Source organism: Labeo rohita, chromosome 24 (assembly GCF_022985175.1).
Source record: "Labeo rohita strain BAU-BD-2019 chromosome 24, IGBB_LRoh.1.0, whole genome shotgun sequence".
NCBI lineage: Eukaryota > Metazoa > Chordata > Actinopteri > Cypriniformes > Cyprinidae > Labeo > Labeo rohita.
In genome coordinates, this window is record NC_066892.1 from 3,265,041 (window position 1) to 3,283,813 (window position 18,773).

The window sequence follows — 18,773 nt, forward strand, 5'->3', positions numbered from 1 at the left end:
AGAAAGCCAACTTACTGATATGCTATTTTCTTCTGAGACTAAATCTGTCGACACTAACTCGTCCTAGAGCTTTAACTCTACAAACTTCAAACTCAGCCCAGATCTTCAGACTGATCTGAAGTTAGTTGCTATATCTTTTCTAACTGATTTACGATTTTCCTAAAAATGACGATTAAAATTGGGAAAAATCCCATAGACTTACATTGACGGAATGTTCAAATGAGCAAAACATTTCAAATTCCAACTGTCAAAACTCCCAGAATCCTTTGACACTCAATCAAACTTCCCTTCTATGTACTGTATTTCTAATCCATTTAAACTCATTCAAACTCATCTATCTATGCCTAGCAACCAGAATCAAGCTAGTAATATACTAGTAACTTGCTAATCATTCTAACAACATGCTAGTAACTTGCTAGTCATGCTAGAAACATGCTACCAACATGCTAGTAACTTGCTAATCATGCTAGTAACATGTAACTAGCTAATCATGCTAATAACATGTTAACGACATGCTAATCGTGCTTCAATCATGCTAGCAACATGCTAGTAACTTGTTAATCTTGCTAGAAACATGCTAGCAACTTGCTAATCATGCTAGTGACTTGCTAATCATGCTAACAACATGCTAGTCGCTTGTTAATTATGTTAGCACCATGCTAGTAAAATGCTAGTAACTTGCTAATCATGCTATTAACATGTGAGTAACTAGCTAATCATGCTAATAACATGTTAACAACATGTTAATCATGCTACAATCATGCTAGCAACATGCTACTAACTTGCTAATCTTGCCAGAAACATGCTAGCAACTTGCTAATCATGCTAGTGACTTGGTAATCATGCTAACAACATGCTAGTCGCTTGTTAATTATGTTAGCACCAATGCTAGTAAAATGCTAGTACCTTGCTGATCATGCTAACAGCATGCTAGTAACATGCGAGTAACTTGCTAATCATGCTAATAACATGTTAACAACATGCTAATCATACTACAATCATGCTAGCAACATGCTACTAACTTGCTAATCTTGTTAGAAACATGCTAGCAACTTGCTAATCATGCTAGTGACTTGGTAATCATGCTAACAACATGCTAATCGCTTGTTAATTGAGTTAGCACCATTCGAGTAAAATGCTAGTAACTTGCTAATCATGCTAACAACATGATAGTAACTTGCTAGTCATGCTAGAAACATGCTACCAACATGCTAGTAACTTGCTAATCATGCTAGTAACATGCAAGTAACTTGCTAATCATGCTAATAACATGTTAACGACATGCTAATCATGCTACAATCATGCTAGTAACATGCTACTAACTTGCTAATCTTGCTAGAAACATGCTAGCAACTTGCTAATCATGCTTGAAACATGCTAGCAACTTGGTAATCATGCTAGTGACTTGCTAATCATGCTAACAACATGCTAGTCGCTTGCTAATTATGTTAGCACCATGTTAGTAAAATGTTAGTAACTTGCTGATCATGCTAACAACACGCTCGTAACTTGCTAGTCATGCTAGAAACATGCTACCAACATGCTAGTAACTTGCTAATCATGCTAATAACATGTTAACGACATGCTAATCATGCTACAATCATGCTAGCAACGTGCTACTAACTTGCTAATCTTGCTAGAAACAGAAACATGCTAATCATGCTAGGAACACTAAAGAAACTTGGTAATCATGCTAGTGAAACATGCTAACAACATTGTAATCATGCTATGTGACTAAAATGCTAGTAATCATGCTAACAACATTGTAGTCCTAGAAACATTACCAACATTATGTTAGCATCATGCTAGTAAAATAACAACATAGTAACATGCTACAATCATGCTAACAACATGCTACTAACTTGTAATCTGCTAGAAACATGCTAGAAACATCATGGTAACAACATGCTAGTAACTTGCTAATTATGTTAGCAATCATGCTAGTAACATGCTAACAACATGCTAATCATGCTAATAACATCATAACAACAGCAACATGCTACAATCTAACATGCTACTAATCTAATCTTGCTAGAAACATGCTAGCAACTTGCTAATCATGCTAACAACATGCTAGTAACTTGTTAATTATGTTAGCACCATGCTAGTAAATTGCTAGTAACTTGCTAATAATCCTATAAGCATGCTAACAACATGCTAGTACCTTGTTAATCATTATAACATCATGCTAGTCACATGTGAATCATGTTAATAACATGCTAACAACATTCTATCTATCTATCTATCTCTGACAGACTGTATTGCCTTCAAAACATCCAAACTTTAACCTTTTAAAACTACTTCAGAATTCAAACTATTTCAGACTGAAAACCATCAAACTTAAAACTTTTTAAAACTTCTTAAACTTTTTAAACTTTATAAACTTTATAAACTTTTCAAACTTTTTAAAACTTTCTGTTGCGGCTTTCTCAAGCCAACTTAAAGTTTGTCTTGACGAACTTTATCTAGTTGATGTTAGTATGTTACAGGTTTTGTTATAGATTTACGTTTTTTAATTATTATTATTTAATCACTGTAAGTTAAACCATTCATGAGACATAAATAATATAAAATTGTAATAATAATGTTATATGATAAAAATATATTATATATAAAACACACTTCCGCTTTAAGATTGCATAGCGCGCTCTGATTGGTCGCTCGCCCATTTGAGTTCGTTTGCTCGCTCGCTAGTGAAGAGAGCGACGGCGGCGGCGGCGGCAGACACTGAAGCGAAGCGGTTCGTAGATGATTTAAACTTTCATTTTTAGGGTAAAAATCACCATCACCTTTGAGAGGCCAGCGAATTAATCGTGTCAGGATGTCGGCCCAGGCTCAGATGAGAGCTTTGCTGGATCAGCTGATGGGAACGTCGAGGGATGGTGAGTGTTAGCCGCGTGCTAACGGCTCTGAGAGGATTTCTGAAGGCCGCGCGCTCAGATTAACCCAAACCAGAATATAATGAGCCAGACAAATATTAAAATCAATGTCTAAAGATATATGACAGACTCTTAAGATTAGCTAAATGCAGCAGCATTTTCTCTTGAAACGCTTCGGTTTAATGTTTGTGTCCATGAAGGGGAGTAATGACGTCACGGCTCCGTATGTTACGCTAATGGAGCATGATGAGGAGCTTTTATCTGAAATGACGCTTTAGTTTATTAATTTGTTATACTCAACTACATTGTTATTAAAAAGTTGAGAAGTTAGGCTTGTTTTTTGGAAGAATTAAGAATAAGAAATATACAGAACTTCCCGTTAATAGTAGTGTTATTAGTAGTAGTAGTAGTGATAGACCAATATGACGTCAGTGTCAATTAATAAGCTGATATGTTGCATTTTTGACAGCCTTATCAGTGGATTCTATTGTAAAATATATATACAGATTGCATTTCATACATAAAAAGTAATTAAAAAAATGGATGCAAGCATTAAATCTGAAGGAGCATTACCAAGAGAAAATACGACGTTTAGATTGTGATATGATTTTGTTCAGCTCAAGAGGATTTTGTTTAAGATGAGTAAACAACAGAAGGGACTTGAGCAGATGCACTTGACTTTGTAAAATTGAGTTGTACTGGCTGTAAGAAATCTCACCCTCCGTGTGAATGAAGCGACTGTCTGTGTGATTGCTGAGATGAATTCATATGCTTCCCGTGCATTTGTTTCATACAGACTGAACAATTGTGGCCCCTTTATTCTATTCATTAAGGTTCAGTGTATGTTTGCCAGCCTACATCTGCAAGGGAGTTGCAGAAAAGCCTCATGTTCATCGAGCCGTGAGTCACCAATGCTTTTTAAAGCTGTTATGAATATGAAAAAACAATACTGTTTGCTTTCCAGCAGTAACTGTTTTACACATCACGCTAGTTGGTAACGTAAGAGTGAGCAGACAGAGGATACGAAGCTTCTGCCCAGGCGGATGTAGTTCACTGATGCTGTGCCTGAGTGGCTTTCCTCAAATCTAACTTTAAAAAAAAGATAAAAAATAAAGGAAAGAGAACTCAAATTCCTCCGCCGACGTCTTCACCTTTATTCTTCTGTATCATTCCCAACTTCCTCATTACAGGTTTGGGCAAGAAAAGCTTTTCCCTTTAAACTTTTAGAGGCTTGGACCGCAGGAGGGGTTCTGAATGGGAGAGACCTCGCAGTGTGTATCAATTAACCTTTCACTTTAGTTTTCAATGTTTTATTTCAACTTGGACAGCTTTGGTTTAATATGCACATTAGATTATGCAGCATTTCTCTATGTACTCATGAGGGATAGTGCTATTACAGAGTACAAGATGGTTCTCTGAAACATAACATCCCTCTCTGATCTGCTATCCCATTTTGCATCTTTGCACTCAAATTGGCAGTTATAAAACCATAGATGCATTATGCAAACTAGGGCTGGGTGATATTAGATGTGTTTTTTCTTTCAGCTTTACAGTGTTCAGCAACTTCCAAAACATTAGTGTTTCTGTTTAAAGTTTACATTTTGCAAACATTCTTTCTCATGTATTGATTGATTTTGTAATAAAATGCAATGTATTTTGTTTTATTATGCTTGTTATATTGGTGCATATAAATTGTAATTATTTCTAAATAAATAATTTTTTAACTAGATTATACCTTAAAAGGCAGATAAATATCAAGATATGTTTTTTAGCTCTATCACCCAGTTCTTATTCTCACTGTAGAAAACCTCAATCCATTTAAATTGTGGCTGTTTAGAATAAATGCCTAATAATAATAGCAGGGACTGTTAGCCTCTTGGTTTGGTCCGTGATCAGACGCTGCCTTTTTATTTTTAGACATTCACATTAAGGAGCCAGATAAAGAAACCGGCCTTGGGTCAGTGGAAGTTAAATGTCTCCAATCTTTATTTTCTTGTGTAGCACAGATTATATCTGACACTGTCAAACACACGCTGTCCGCACTCACTATGATTTCACCGCAGTGACAGGCAGGTCTGTGACCCTTGGCCGCAGAGTTAGCAGTGTGTAGTGGACGCAGTGTGTGTGTGTGAGAGAGATGCGTGCGAGTGTGTGTGGCCTCATTCAATGTCTATTATGTGCTGTGTCCTTACAGGAGATGAGTCGAGACAGCGGGTTAAATTCACAGATGAGCGCGTCTGCAAATCGCACCTGCTCAACTGCTGCCCGCATGACATCCTCTCTGGAACGGTGAGGGAAAACATATCGCAACTGTCAGTGCTGATTATTTGTGCAGCATATTGATGAAGCCTTTATTTCTTCCGTGTGTTTGTAGCGCATGGACCTTGGCGAATGCTCTAAGATCCATGACCTGGCGCTGAGAGCAGACTATGAGATTGCGTCTAAAGAGAGAGACCTGTTCTTTGAGCTGGATGTAAGTTACTTGATATTGAGTCGAGCTCATCTGTTAGTGTTATTAATTTGCAGCAAAGGTGTTTTAAGTTCTTATGCTGAATCTTTGCGTTATGCAGGCGGTGGATCACCTGGAGTCGTTTATTGTCGACTGTGACCGCAGGACTGAGTTAGCCAAGAAGCGTCTTGCTGAGACACAAGAAGAGATCAGTGCTGAGGTGGCTGCAAAGGTATGAAGTGTTTATATAGCGCTGGGTGCAATGTGTGCAGTGTAAAAATGACAACCAGAAATACACTATAATCCATGGACCTGGATGTCAAAACAATGTACAGTAAATTATAGAAATTATTACTTGTATTTTGCAAGGATGCTTTAAATTGATCAAAAGTGATATTTATAATGTTACAAAAGATTTCTGTTTCAGATAAATGCTGAACTTTCTATTAAAATTCTAATGAATTGTAATAAATTGTAATGTTTTCAACATAATTATTATAATGTTTTTTGAGCAGCAAATCAGAATATTAGAATGATTTCTGAAGGATCATGTGACTGGAGTAAAGATGCTCAAAATCCATCTTTTAAATCAGGAATAAATTACATTTTAAGTTGTATTCAAATAGAAAACAGTTATTTTAAGCAGTAAAAATATTTTAAAATTTTTACTTTTGATCAAATAAATGGAGGCTTTGGAGCCTTCTTTAAAAAAAAAAAAAAAATCTTACTGTTCAAAAACTTTTGACTGGTAGTGTATAAATAGGGAAATTTATTTTTATTTCATTTAATGTATATTTTATTTCAAGTAACAATAATTAAATTCTTTTTTGTTGCTGTAATACCTCTCGTTATTATAACCCTGGATGTAAAAACAAAGAAAAACAGTTTAAAAAATGTATGATGTTTAAAAAGCTGTTCTTTACTTTTGTTTCTTAAGTCATTTTATGAAACTGAATCTGATCTTTTGTGTGCAAATAAAAAAAGAGAACTGAATTAGATTAGGTTGTGTATGTAAGTCTCTAGATTATCTAAAGAGCTCATGCAGTTATGTGATTTATGTATGTTTGGTTTGCAGGCAGAAAAGGTTCACGAGTTGAACGAGGAGATTGGGAAGCTGCTGGCAAAGGCTGAACAGCTCGGCGCTGAGGGAAATGTGGACGAAGCCCAGACAGTTTTACAGGAGGTTGAGAAAGTCCGAACTAAAAAGAAGGATGCAGAGGTTGGTTAACATACTATATTACTTATATGCAAGCTGTCAGTTTTCATTTTAATCAAAATATGATGCTACCTTTTAATTTATTTAATTGTGAGTTTGTAGTATTTTCTGGATGTTTGTTTTCTCTTTGTAGCATCATCATCTGCTGTTTTTTGTTTACAGGAAGAGTACAGGAACTCTATGCCCGCATCTAGTTTCCAGCAGCAGAAGTTGCGCGTCTGTGAGGTTTGCTCCGCCTACCTGGGTCTCCATGATAACGACCGGCGTCTCGCTGACCACTTTGGTGGCAAACTGCACCTGGGCTTCATCCAGATCAGAGAGAAGCTGGAACAGCTGAAGGTAACGGGTCGGACCGAATCAGGTGCCGGTGGGGTCATGGGTTTCAAATAGTTAGTAACATTGCAGCATTTCTTTTTTACAGAAAACCGTGCAGGACAAACAAGAGAGGCGGAACCAGGAGCGACTGAGGAGGAGGGAAGAGCGGGAGAGAGAGGAGAGAATGAAAAAACGGTGAGAATATGTTATGCAGATTTTTTTTATGTGACCTCCGTGCATTTCTAAGTTGTTTAATTTTTGGGAAATACTCTGTAGAATCTAAAGTTATCTTTGTCTGATATGCTAATTGATTTTTTATTAGTTTTTATATTAGATTTTTAGATGTGTATATTTTGTTTTTGTTTTTTTTTTTAAATAAAATTAATTTAAACATTAAGAGAATTCACCAATAAAATCAGTATGTTTGAGAATAGTTTCTGCACATTTTAAATGTGACCGTCATACATTTCTAAGATGCATAATTTTTGTGAAATATCCTGTATAATCTAGAGTTATCTATGTCTGATTTGCTAATTTATTTATTAGTTTTTATATGAGATTTGTAAATGTTTTTTTAAAATCGTTTTCTTTTCTTTTTTTTCTTTTTTCACCACTAAAATCATTATTTTTGAAAAATTTTGAAAGGCTGTTATGATTTCATGTTGTCCTTATCAAAGTGCATTAAATGGTTTTATGACTTAATTTTTTTTTTTTTTTGGGGGGGGGGTTTAGAAAAGAATAATTTATGCACATTTTAACGTGATCTTCATGCATTACTAAGACACTTTATTTTTGTGAAAAATCCTGTAAAATCTAAAGTTATCTTTGTCTGGTATGCCAATTTATTTCTATTTATTATTGTTATTTTTTTAATGATACATTTAAATGTGCAAAGCCCACTGTTAAAATGACAAGTTTATTTTTAAAGAATTCAATAAATGCATGATTAAATACTAGTGATTTCAATATTGACCAAAATAATTGATATTCTTGTCTGATTTTCCCTGTAGGACCAAGTCGCGCAGCCGAGAACGCAAGAGGTCAGTTGCTCTTTCGCTTGTTCATTCAGCATTTATTTTCATGTCAGCTTATGTCTATTACAACAATTGGATGTTTTTGTATTAAATCAGGATCTGAGATTAAATCAAATAGTGGCGACAAGAACACTATGCCTTGTAAGAGTAGTAAATAATTAGTTAGGATGAAAATGATTTGCATTCATGGTTCTGACGGTTGTTCATGTCTGTTTTTCCTCTCATTGTGTTTCTAGGTCACGTTCTCGTGACCGTGAGCGTGATCGAGAGCGCAGACGCCGACGTTCCCGCTCCGCATCACGAGAGAAGCGCCGTTCCCGTTCTCGCTCCAAAGAGCGTGAAAGACGCCGACGACACCGATCTCGATCCAGATCTCGCTCGCGGCACAGCCGAGAACACTCACACAAGTAATAAGCTCGTATGATGCTTTGAAAAGCCTGTATTGTAATTTATTACTGTTTCTGAAACTAATTTATTTATTGCTGTTGCTTTTTTTTTATTGTTATTAAATACCTTTAGTTTTTGGTTTAAAGAAATGTGATAGGCAAAAGAGCTGGAATGGTGACGAAAAACAAACAAACCCTCCATGATGTCGTAGTAACAGTGGATTGATGTGTGTTTTAGGTCTTCACGGGACCGTGATCGCGAGAGGGACAGCAAGCGCAGTTCATCCGAGCGGAGATCAGACGGGCTGAACGGGAGGACAGAGTCTCGCCGTCACGATGACAGAGAGGCTGGAGAGATCTGAATCATCTCACTCTACCATAACAAACACAACGCGCTCTCATACATATACCCACTTTTTTTATTTATCATGTTTGCTTGGTCCGTAGTAAACTGCCCACGCCCTGTTTCATTACAGTCTTTGTAGTCTTTAATATCTCAGTCCAGTCAGACTTAACCCTGTCGGATTCACTGTCAAATGTTGAAATGACAATTGTGTGTGTGGAGTTTTGTTTTTTTTGTTTCTTCTCAAAGTATGTACTGCCACTTTTTTTTCGCCCCTTCATAATGAATGTTATTTTTTGGGATTGGATTTTTATTTTGTACTGTTTGTCCTGAGTGAATGTGTGCATGTTTTGCTGAAAGCTGTTCTGAGGTCAGGTTTTTTTTTTTAAATATAGCTGCAGTATTTCCCCATAGAGACCGAAAGAGACTCTCTTTGTATCTGTAGCAGAGGTGTAGGAGTTTAATAAATTTAAACAAGTGAATCCGTCATGGCATATTGTTTCAGATTTACTATGTACATCTTTTATAAGGCTGTTATGATTTCATGTTGTCCTTATCAAAGTGCATTAAATGGTTTTATGATATTAAATTGTTTGTCATTAATGAGGGAACTTATTAGTTGGATAATCACTTAAATGTTTTGGTCCTTTTTAACAAATAATTAAGCTGAATACTTGTGTGTTTAATATAGAAGCTGTTTTATTTATTCCTTTAGCCTGTAAGTTTGATATGCAATAAACATTTTAAAATATTTTTGCCATAGTTACAGCTAAGTGTTGAGTTTTAGAGTGCATATATATATATATATATATATATATATATATATATATTGCTACAATTAAGTGAATATAAAATATGCATTTAATTAATTTAAAAATATTAAAATACAGTTGATTAATTAGGTCTAATATGTCCTACATTATTCTTTTTCAGTTCATGCCAGGGATTCATATCACTGTACTATCCTGATTTCTTTTAAAATTAATAATCAAATGAAAATCACATACATAACCAAAAGTTTTTGAACGGTAAAATGTACAGCAAAAGTGTAATTTTAAAAAAATATTTTTGCTATTTAAAATAACTTTTCTATTTTAATATATTTTAAAATGTAATTTATTCCTGTGATTTTAAAGCTGACTCCAGTTACAGGAGCCTTCAGAAATCTTTGTAATATTCTGATTTGCTGCTCAAAAAACATTTTGTATTATGTTGAAAACAGCTGAGTAGAATTTTTTCAGTTCAGAAGAACAGCATTTATCTAAAATAGAAATATTTTCTAACTTTTAAAATTTCTTTATCACTTTTGATCAATTTAAAGTATCCTTGCAAAATAAAATTATTTACTAAAATTAATAAATAATACTAATTTACTGACTCCAAGCTTTTGAATGGTATAATGTATAATAATTTATATTCATCAAAGAATTATGAAAAAATGTACTCAACTGTTTTAAATATAGATAATAATAATACTATCACAGGAATAAATTAAAATTTAGAATATATTCAAATAGAAAGCAGTTATATTAAATAGTAAAAATATTTCACAATATTATTACTGTTTTTGCTGTACTTCGGATCAAATAATTGCAGGCTTGGTGAGCAGAAGAGAATTCTTTAAAAAACTGTAAAAGCTTACTGTTCAAAAACTTTTGACTGGTAGAGTAATTTATTGTATATTAATATTAATAACAAAACTATATGCAAAAAAAAAAAAAATCATTATCATCACTAGTGTTCCGTTCCTGTACGTCGCCGACAGATGGCGTCATTACGCTGTAGATCGTCACCTCCGGCAACGTCACCGTGACGGCACAGTCAAAACAACCGAAACATGATGCTAGCGCCTCATACCCGCGAGTAAAATGTCGTGTTTTTAGCGATCGCCGATGAAAACGTCGGACATTCGTCATCCTAATGTCATGATCGTGTTGGACTATGAGTTGGGCAGCGTTTTAATCGGAATAAGGGATCAAAAAGTGATCATAAAAGCACGAGTGTCGCGACCGGTTTGCTAACGACAGGCGTCAGTCCAGCAGTCAAACCCGGTACGCGTGATATTATTCATATTTTACTTTCAAAATATGAATTATAAAGTCAAATGGTCCAGTGGGCTCTATTAAACTAGTTAAAGCGCATGTAGACGTACAGATGTGTCAGTCACATGTCATCCTATAGAGTGTCTCTTCTAATTACCATAAATTTAGATTTAATAATAAGTTTTACTCGATTTTAAAGATTCAGTCTCGGGTTTGGTCTAAAATGACATGAGTTGTATGTTCACTAAGCTGCTGAAGGAGTTTAAAATCATCTGTCAGGGCTGATCAGAGTCCAGATGTGTGTTATGTAGTTTATAAATGTGTTATTGCAGTCTACATGTGTATAGATTGTATTAATGTAGTTATGACATGTGTAATGTGTATTATTGAGTGTAACTGCAAGTTGACATGTGTGATGTGTTGTGGTGTGTCCCTGCAGTGTGAGAGGTTTGCTCGAGGCAGGTAACTGGGTCCCCGGGACAGGCCGGTGCTCACCGAAGAGACGGGGAACAGGATCGGTAAGCAGGGGGGAGCGGCCACCGCAGAGCCTGTGGAGAAGATGGCGAGCAGCCCCGAGAAAAGCTCCTCCGCACAGGAGCTCAAGGAGCAGGGTAACCGCCTGTTCCTCAGCCGCAAGTACCAGGAGGCCGCAACCTGTTACAGCAAAGCCATTGTGAGTGGAGCAGGAGTTTAGAGGAGATTTACAAGCATATTTGAGAGAAAAACACCACACTTTTGACATTTATATTCACATTTGATGACAAATATTACTGACCCCAATTATGTGAAATTTATGTGCACATCGTTTGATAGAAAAATCTTACTGACACTAAAGTTTTGAAATGTATCTCCAGATTTCTTAGAGAAAAAATCTTCCTGACATCAAAGCTTTGAATATTTTATGCAGATATCATACAGAAAAAAATCTTCCTGACACCAGAGTGTTTTGTAATGTATTTGCACATTTAATAACAAATCTTTATGACTCCAAATATGTGAAATTTATATGCACATTTTATAGAGAAAAAATCTTTCTGACACCAAACTTTTAAAATGTGTATGCACATTTTATAGAGAAAAAAAATCTTAGTGACATCAGATTTTTGAAAATTGAAGTGTTTTGTTGAGTATCAGAGTTTATTTGTCTGTTTGTTAATGAGGATTTTGTGGACACGTCAGTGTTTTTTTAGATTTGTGGAGTCAAAATTTATTATAATTTATAAAAATCATTTAAAATGATAAAATTCATCTTTTGGAGAGTAAGATGCCCCACCAGAATTGGCACAGAAGGATTCAAGTGGTATTTTGTTACTAGTTATGTTATTTTGTAATACTTATTGCAATTAATAGATTTATTATTCAATATTTCTATTTCTATTAAATATCTATTTTATATTTATATTTCTATGAATTAGAAATTTACATGTCAAACATCTTTGCTTTTTTAATTTAATTAAAACTTAGGCTAAATAATTTAAATAGTTTCATTTGAATATGTAAATATTAATTTGCCTGTATTTAAGTCATAGACTAAATTTACCTTTCAGATGAACCTCTTTTACTGGGATTTCTGCTTTGTCTGTCATAGGTTAATTTAATTCTGTGTACATTTATTTTTTTATTTTATATTAATTTCATACACTACCAGTGAAATGTTTTTGGAAGTAAGATGTTTTATGTTTTTAAAGAAGTCTCTTCTGCTCACCAAGCCTGCGTTTATTTGATTCAAAGTACAGCAGAATCAGTACAATTTTGAAATATTTTTACTATTTAAAATAACTGTTTTCGATTTAAAATGTACATTTTAAATTTAAATGTAATTTATTCCTGTGATTTCAAAGCAGAATTTTTAGCATCATTACTCCAGTCACATGATCATTCAGAAATCATTCTAATATTCTGATTTTCTGCTCAAAAATTGGTATAGTGTATAATGTTACAAAAGCCTTTTATTCCAGATAAATGCTGATCTTTGGATCAAATGATCAGTAGTCAAAGTTGTCGTGTTTTGCTCTGTGTGCCGTACTGAATGTGTTTCTGCTGTGCTGTGTGTAGAATCGCAACCCGTCAGTGGCCGTGTACTACACTAACAGAGCACTATGCTACGTGAAGCTGCAGCAGTACGACAAGGCGCTGGCCGACTGTAAACACGCCCTCGAGCTCGACAGCCAATCAGTAAAGGCCCACTTTTTCCTGGGCCAGTGTCAGCTGGAACTGGAGAATTATGAAGAGGCCATCGGCAATCTACAGAGAGGTACACATGAACGTTCTATGGCATTTGGAAAAAAAAAAATTATTATTTAAGTAATAAGAGTTACACATTGGAATCAGAATTTTGATTTAATGGATTTTTGAGATGCTTTTAATAGAATAGTTTATCCAAAAATTAAAATTCTATCATCCTTATTATTCCAAACCTGACTTTTTGTTGAACACATAATGATTTTAAATGTTTTTAATGAAGTCTGCTCATTAAGGCTGCATTTATGTACTCAGAAATACAGTAAAAATGCAGTGAAATATTCTTACAATTTAAAATAGCTGTTTTCTGTTCGAATTTCTTTTATTCCTGTGATCAAAGCTGGATTTTCAGCATCATTACCCCAGTCTTCAGTATCACATGATCCTTCAGAAATCATTCTAATATGCTGATTTGCTGCTCAAGATACATTTCTGATTATTATCAGTTGTGCTGCTTCATATCTAATCAGATATACTATCATTCGAATGCTGTGTGTTTGTGCTTAATAGAAATGAATGTTTTTAATCAGCATAACATTGATCAAAAGTTAAACATTTATAATGTTACAAAAGAGTCTATTTCAAATAAATGCTGTTCTTCAAAAAATCCTGAAAAAATATTTCCACAAAATATTAAGCAGCAGAAGCTGGTTTTAACTTTGAAAATATTAAGAACCATTATTAATAACTGAGCAGCAAATCAGTATATTAGAACGATTAGAACTGCTTCTGCAGCACATAAATGAACATTTAAAAGCAGTTTTTTGTAATATAACTGTTGCTATTTTGTAATATAACTCTGTAATATGTGTACATTTCTGTCCAGTATCAGCCAATATATATCATAGAAATAATCCAGGCTTCTAAACCGACATCGGGTAGTTGCAGTGTAATGAAATCACTCTTTGAAATGCTTTTCAGCTTATAACCTGGCAAAGGAACAGCGGCTGAACTTTGGAGACGATATCCCAAGTGCTCTTCGCATTGCCAAGAAGAAACGCTGGAACAGCATAGAAGAGAAACGAATCAGCCAAGAAAACGAGCTGCACGCTTATCTCACCAAACTCATCCTGGCCGAGAAAGAGAGGTGACGCTCACGTCGGTCAGTCATGGGTATCTATATAAATAAATCTGTGCTGTAATATTTGTCCGTCTTTGTGTTTGTGCTTTCAGAGAGCTAGACGACAGAGTCAAGCAATCAGAGGACAGTCAGAACGGAGGCGAGATCAGCAAGATCAAATCCAAACACGTGAGACATGCATTTAAACACAAAAAGATCTCTGAATGGTGTATGTTTGATGAAGGGATGTCATTTCCTGTGCTCTGTGCCGCTCCCGTAGGATAAATATTTGATGGACATGGATGAGCTTTTCTCTCAAGTAGATGAAAAGAGGAAGGTATGCGGAGATCATGTCAGACGTTGTGATAAACATGTACCATTGATCCAAATAGCTGTACGTTAAGCATCACGTTTGATTGGCTGTTGTGCAGAAGCGAGAGATCCCAGATTACCTGTGTGGAAAGATCAGTTTTGAGCTGATGAGAGAACCCTGCATTACTCCTAGCGGCATAACCTACGATCGCAAGGACATCGAGGAACATCTACAGGTAAGCTTGTGCAAGAGTTCTGCCATTTTTGAGGCAGTCAGATTGCTACCAGGTTTTTGAGTCATGTGACTGTTCACTTTAGGCCCTGACCACACGGAGATGTGTTTAACTGTACACGTAAAAAATTTTGTTCGTGTAGGCGTTTTGTGCAGGTGGATTCGGCTTTTTGGGAGCCTGAATCACTACACTACATCACATAACAGCAACTTGAACAACATGAACAAACAATGAATGAGTGTATTTTTATCAACTAACATTAATGTTATTAATGTTTTGAGTTTGCATACAGCGCACAAGGTTAAATCACATGCTTAAGTCATCTTCTCCGTTTTTTTTTTTTGTATGTCTGTGGCAAATTAATAGTGCCACATACTGGTCTGGCATGTATATTACATCGTTTTAAGTCGGTTTCAGTGGTTTTGTGTGTATGCCACTGTTAATTTTGACGACAAATAAGTTTTATTATACTTTTCACTAACAATATTTTTTTCACCAACAAAAACTTGTTTTGAATGACAAAAACTATGATGGAAAATCTATTGACATTGAATTTGACATTTTGATGAGTATTCAAGTAAACACACTCAGCTATGTCTTAGGTGTATGTAAACAGTAGGGAGAATATCGGACATGTATCACTGGTTTTAAAGGGAGAGCAGCCTAATTTAGTTACTATTGTCTGTGGAATTGATATTAACCAACTGTATTTATTACATATTAATCAACTGATATTAATTAATCTACTGTAGGTTTAGTCAACTAAAATCTTATGATACTTAGTCGACTAAAACTAGACTAAAATAGACTAAATATGGCTAAAACTAAATTGCATTTTAGACAAAAGACTTCGACCAAAGCAAAATCAAAATTTGCTGACAAAATTAACGTAGGTGTACGCAGATATTTCTTAAGATGACGTCTGTTTACTGAATTTTTTTTTTTTAGAACGAGGGAAACAAAGATTGAATAGGGAAAGCTCTAGCTTTGTGAGTATGGGTGCTTAGAGGCACAGGAAAATAATGCCATTATTGTCTGAAAAATGACAGATTTTTTATATTATTATTATAATTATTATTAATAAATACATTTTAGTTTTTTGTGTGTTTTTCTGGTGGTGTTTTGTAATTTTTATATTTATATATATTTTTTTATATTTTATTACTGCCTAGTTTTAGTACTTCAACTTACACTTTTTTAATATTCTATTTCATTCTGTGTTTTATTAGTTTTGTTAATAATAACAACAGACATTTTTAATGGAAATTAATATGAAAAAAATACAGAGGACTGATAAGCTCTAGAGGTAGATTTAATTTTTATATTATCTGCTTAAATTTCATTTCAATTTCAGTTTTAGTAAAGTGTTGTGTTCAGAGTTGTCTTTGTTTTTTAAAAGAATATACCTATTTTTTTTTTTACTTAAAGTTTCTTTAAATATTTAAATATTTTAAGTTTTATGTAATTTAATAAAGATGTTTTAATTGGTTTAGATTTATTTTTAGTTTGTTTTAGTAATTTTGGTTTGTACTTCAGTTTTACTAGTTTTAAAAACATAGTTGCAAAGGCAGCATTTCTATTTTTTATTTTTTTTTTATCTAATAGTGATATGTGACCCTGGACCACAAAACCAGTCTTAAGCAGCATGGGTATATTTGTAGCAATAGCCAAAAATACATTATATGGGTCAAAATGATCAGTTTTTCTTTTATGGCAAAAATCATATGGATATTAAGCTAAGATCATGTTCCATGAAGATATTTTGTAAGTTTCATACTGTAAATATATAAAAATGTAATTTTTGATTAGTAATATGCATTGCTAAGAACTTCATTTGGACAACTTTAAAGACAATTTTCTGTATTTATTTTTTTTTTTTTTTTTTTTTTTTTTTTAAGTTCTGAATATTTGTATCTCAGCCATACATAACAAACCATACATCAATGGAAAGCTTATTTTGATTTTAAAAAAATTGACACGTATGACTGGTTTTGTGGTCCCATATTGTATTGCTATATTTCTGTTAGCAAAAATGTATTTTAGTAGTTTTAGTTACAATTTTTATTAACTAAAACAACAGACATTTTTAAATGAAAGATGCTTTTTGCATGCAGATGGTGTAGTTACAACATCTTTAAAAAAGAAGGTGGCACACGTCAAAGGGTTTTTTAGCCTTTAGTAAAGAAAACAAAAAATGTTCTCCCCCTCTCTCTTTCTTTCTGTAGCGTGTTGGCCATTTTGACCCAGTCACTCGCAGCCCGCTGACCCAAGATCAGCTGATCCCCAATCTGGCCATGAAGGAGGTGATTGATGCTTTCATCCAGGAGAACGGCTGGGTGGAGGACTACTGAACACACACACTCACACACACTTGAGCGGACCGCAGCAGTTTCCTCACGCCCAATCAAATTCTCTCCTGTATGTTCATGCACTTTAATCAGTGGAGCTTTGCTGTGGAGTATCTCGCCCGCAGGAGTCACCTGACCCTCTTTCTCGCCATCTTTACGCTGTTCCTTCCTTACAAGACAGAATAATTGCCCCATCCTGCAGGTTTTCTTCAGACACTCGCTTTCAATCGGAAACATTGGCTGACGTTTGCTGCACATGATGATGCTGTAATTTCCTCACTGAATGTTAAAATAGCAACATTATTGATGACACATCACTAATAATCAGTCGCGAAAGAGGAAACGTGCGCAGGTTGGCGTATGTGTTTCTTTTTTTTTTTTTTTAGAATCTGTCACCTATATGCAGAATGAATGCGATTATATGCGAGTGTAAAAAGTTCTAACATAAGTAGAATGTTTCTAAGATGCTTCTCGAGCTTTGGGTTCTAGCAGGATGCCGATTTTTGTAACGAGCGTTCAAACATATATTTAGACATTCATCCATATACCGGCTGCCAATCAACGAAAACGAACTGAGAGTCTGTGGCATGCAGAAGACATCATTGTCGTTATGGTGTATCATACGTTTAGTCTCACTATGTGTGTCCCTGCGTTAGAATGAGAGGTAAGTGATTATTTCACACTATTGATTTTGTCTTTCCCTTTGGACCTTTGGGGAGTTTTCTGTTTCCTGAACACACACTTCCTGTTTAGTATCAGTATTTTTCAGAGAGCCTTTGTTTAGTTGCTGGATGTCAGTTTCCGAACTGTCCGTCCGACTGGGTTCGAATATTCCCCAAGTGTAATGAGTTTAGGTTGGATGCATGTTCAATAAATGTTATTTTGTTTCTTTTTGTAACAAATGGCATGAGTTGAGTCTTATTCTTTACAGTAAAGTCACAGTTTTAAAGGGGTCATCGGATGCCCATTTTCCACAAGTTGATATGATTATTTAGGGACTTAATGAAAAGCCTATAATATACTTTGGTTAAAAATTCTCAATGGTTGTGTAAAACAACACCATTTTTACCTTGCCAAAATGAGCTCTGCAAAATTTATCCCATTCTGAGGGATTGTTCCTTTAAATGCAAATGAGCTCCGCTCGCTCCGCCCCCTCTCTTCTCTCTGTGGAGTGACGAGCCAGTTTACTTTAGCCATATTTGGCAGGTTTAGCTGCAAAACTTGCCAACTAGTATGTTATTAGGAAAGGTAATATCAGAGATTCATAAAAAAAAAAACTTATACACACTTCTGCTGTAGGTAAAGCTGGATCACAAATGATGTGCGTGAACATAGACGCATTTATGTAGATCAGGAGGCGCGTTCCCTTCACAAACAATTCTAATCCACTGCATATTCAGCGACTCATATGTCGGTAGTAAATGACAACCACTATGTTCATTATTACGTCCAGCAACACAACACCTCAATCGCTCAATCTGAGATATTCTTGTCTAACTTACATCCCTGCACCAGCATCTAAACAATAAATGTCAGACTGTTACAGGTGATCTGAGGTAAAACGCTCATGTCAATCAACTATCGTGGGAGCGGCTGACAGGCATCTGAGAATGACTCGATTTGAAAAAGGGGATATTATTTTTACAGATTAATTAAAAACCACTGCATGGATTTTTATCATTATAGGGTAGATTTGTACATACACTGCCAACACACATTAATGTTCAAACAACATGAAAAAGTGAAATTTGCATTCGATGACCCCTTTAACTAGGCAGTTGAGAAGTGCCATACGAATTTTCAGCCACTAGATGTCACTGTGTTGTAAGAGAAAGTTCACCCAAACCTTTAAATTCTTCCATCATTTACTAACCCTCACGTTTTTAAACCTAATGGATTGATTTTGATTTGTTTT

The 18,773-nt window shown here is 34.9% G+C and overlaps 2 protein-coding genes across 6 annotated transcripts; both read left to right on the forward strand.

Moving 5' to 3' along the window:
- The first annotated feature begins 2,684 nt into the window (after nt 1-2,684).
- On the forward strand, nt 2,685-9,211 carry luc7l (LUC7-like (S. cerevisiae)). Of its 5 annotated transcripts, XM_051098757.1 has the most exons (12): nt 2,823-2,882; nt 3,713-3,779; nt 4,070-4,150; nt 5,074-5,168; nt 5,254-5,352; nt 5,450-5,560; nt 6,404-6,547; nt 6,707-6,883; nt 6,966-7,054; nt 7,870-7,899; nt 8,130-8,300; nt 8,518-9,211. In XM_051098757.1, the coding sequence occupies exons 5-12, from the start codon at nt 5,257-5,259 to the stop codon at nt 8,639-8,641; spliced, it is 942 nt and encodes a 313-aa protein (XP_050954714.1). In that variant the 5' UTR covers nt 2,823-2,882; nt 3,713-3,779; nt 4,070-4,150; nt 5,074-5,168; nt 5,254-5,256; the 3' UTR covers nt 8,642-9,211. The 5 variants fall into 5 exon arrangements, with proteins under 5 accessions (XP_050954712.1, XP_050954711.1, XP_050954709.1 ...); XM_051098754.1 differs by lacking the exon at nt 4,070-4,150 and having other exon boundaries at nt 2,734-2,882; XM_051098756.1 differs by having other exon boundaries at nt 4,070-5,168.
- Nucleotides 9,212-10,413: 1,202 nt separating this feature from the next.
- On the forward strand, nt 10,414-17,760 carry stub1 (STIP1 homology and U-Box containing protein 1). The gene is made up of 8 exons (XM_051098758.1): nt 10,414-10,673; nt 11,104-11,337; nt 12,720-12,918; nt 13,827-13,992; nt 14,079-14,154; nt 14,246-14,302; nt 14,397-14,513; nt 16,736-17,760. The coding sequence occupies exons 2-8, from the start codon at nt 11,224-11,226 to the stop codon at nt 16,859-16,861; spliced, it is 855 nt and encodes a 284-aa protein (XP_050954715.1). The 5' UTR covers nt 10,414-10,673; nt 11,104-11,223; the 3' UTR covers nt 16,862-17,760.
- The last annotated feature ends 1,013 nt before the right edge of the window (nt 17,761-18,773 follow it).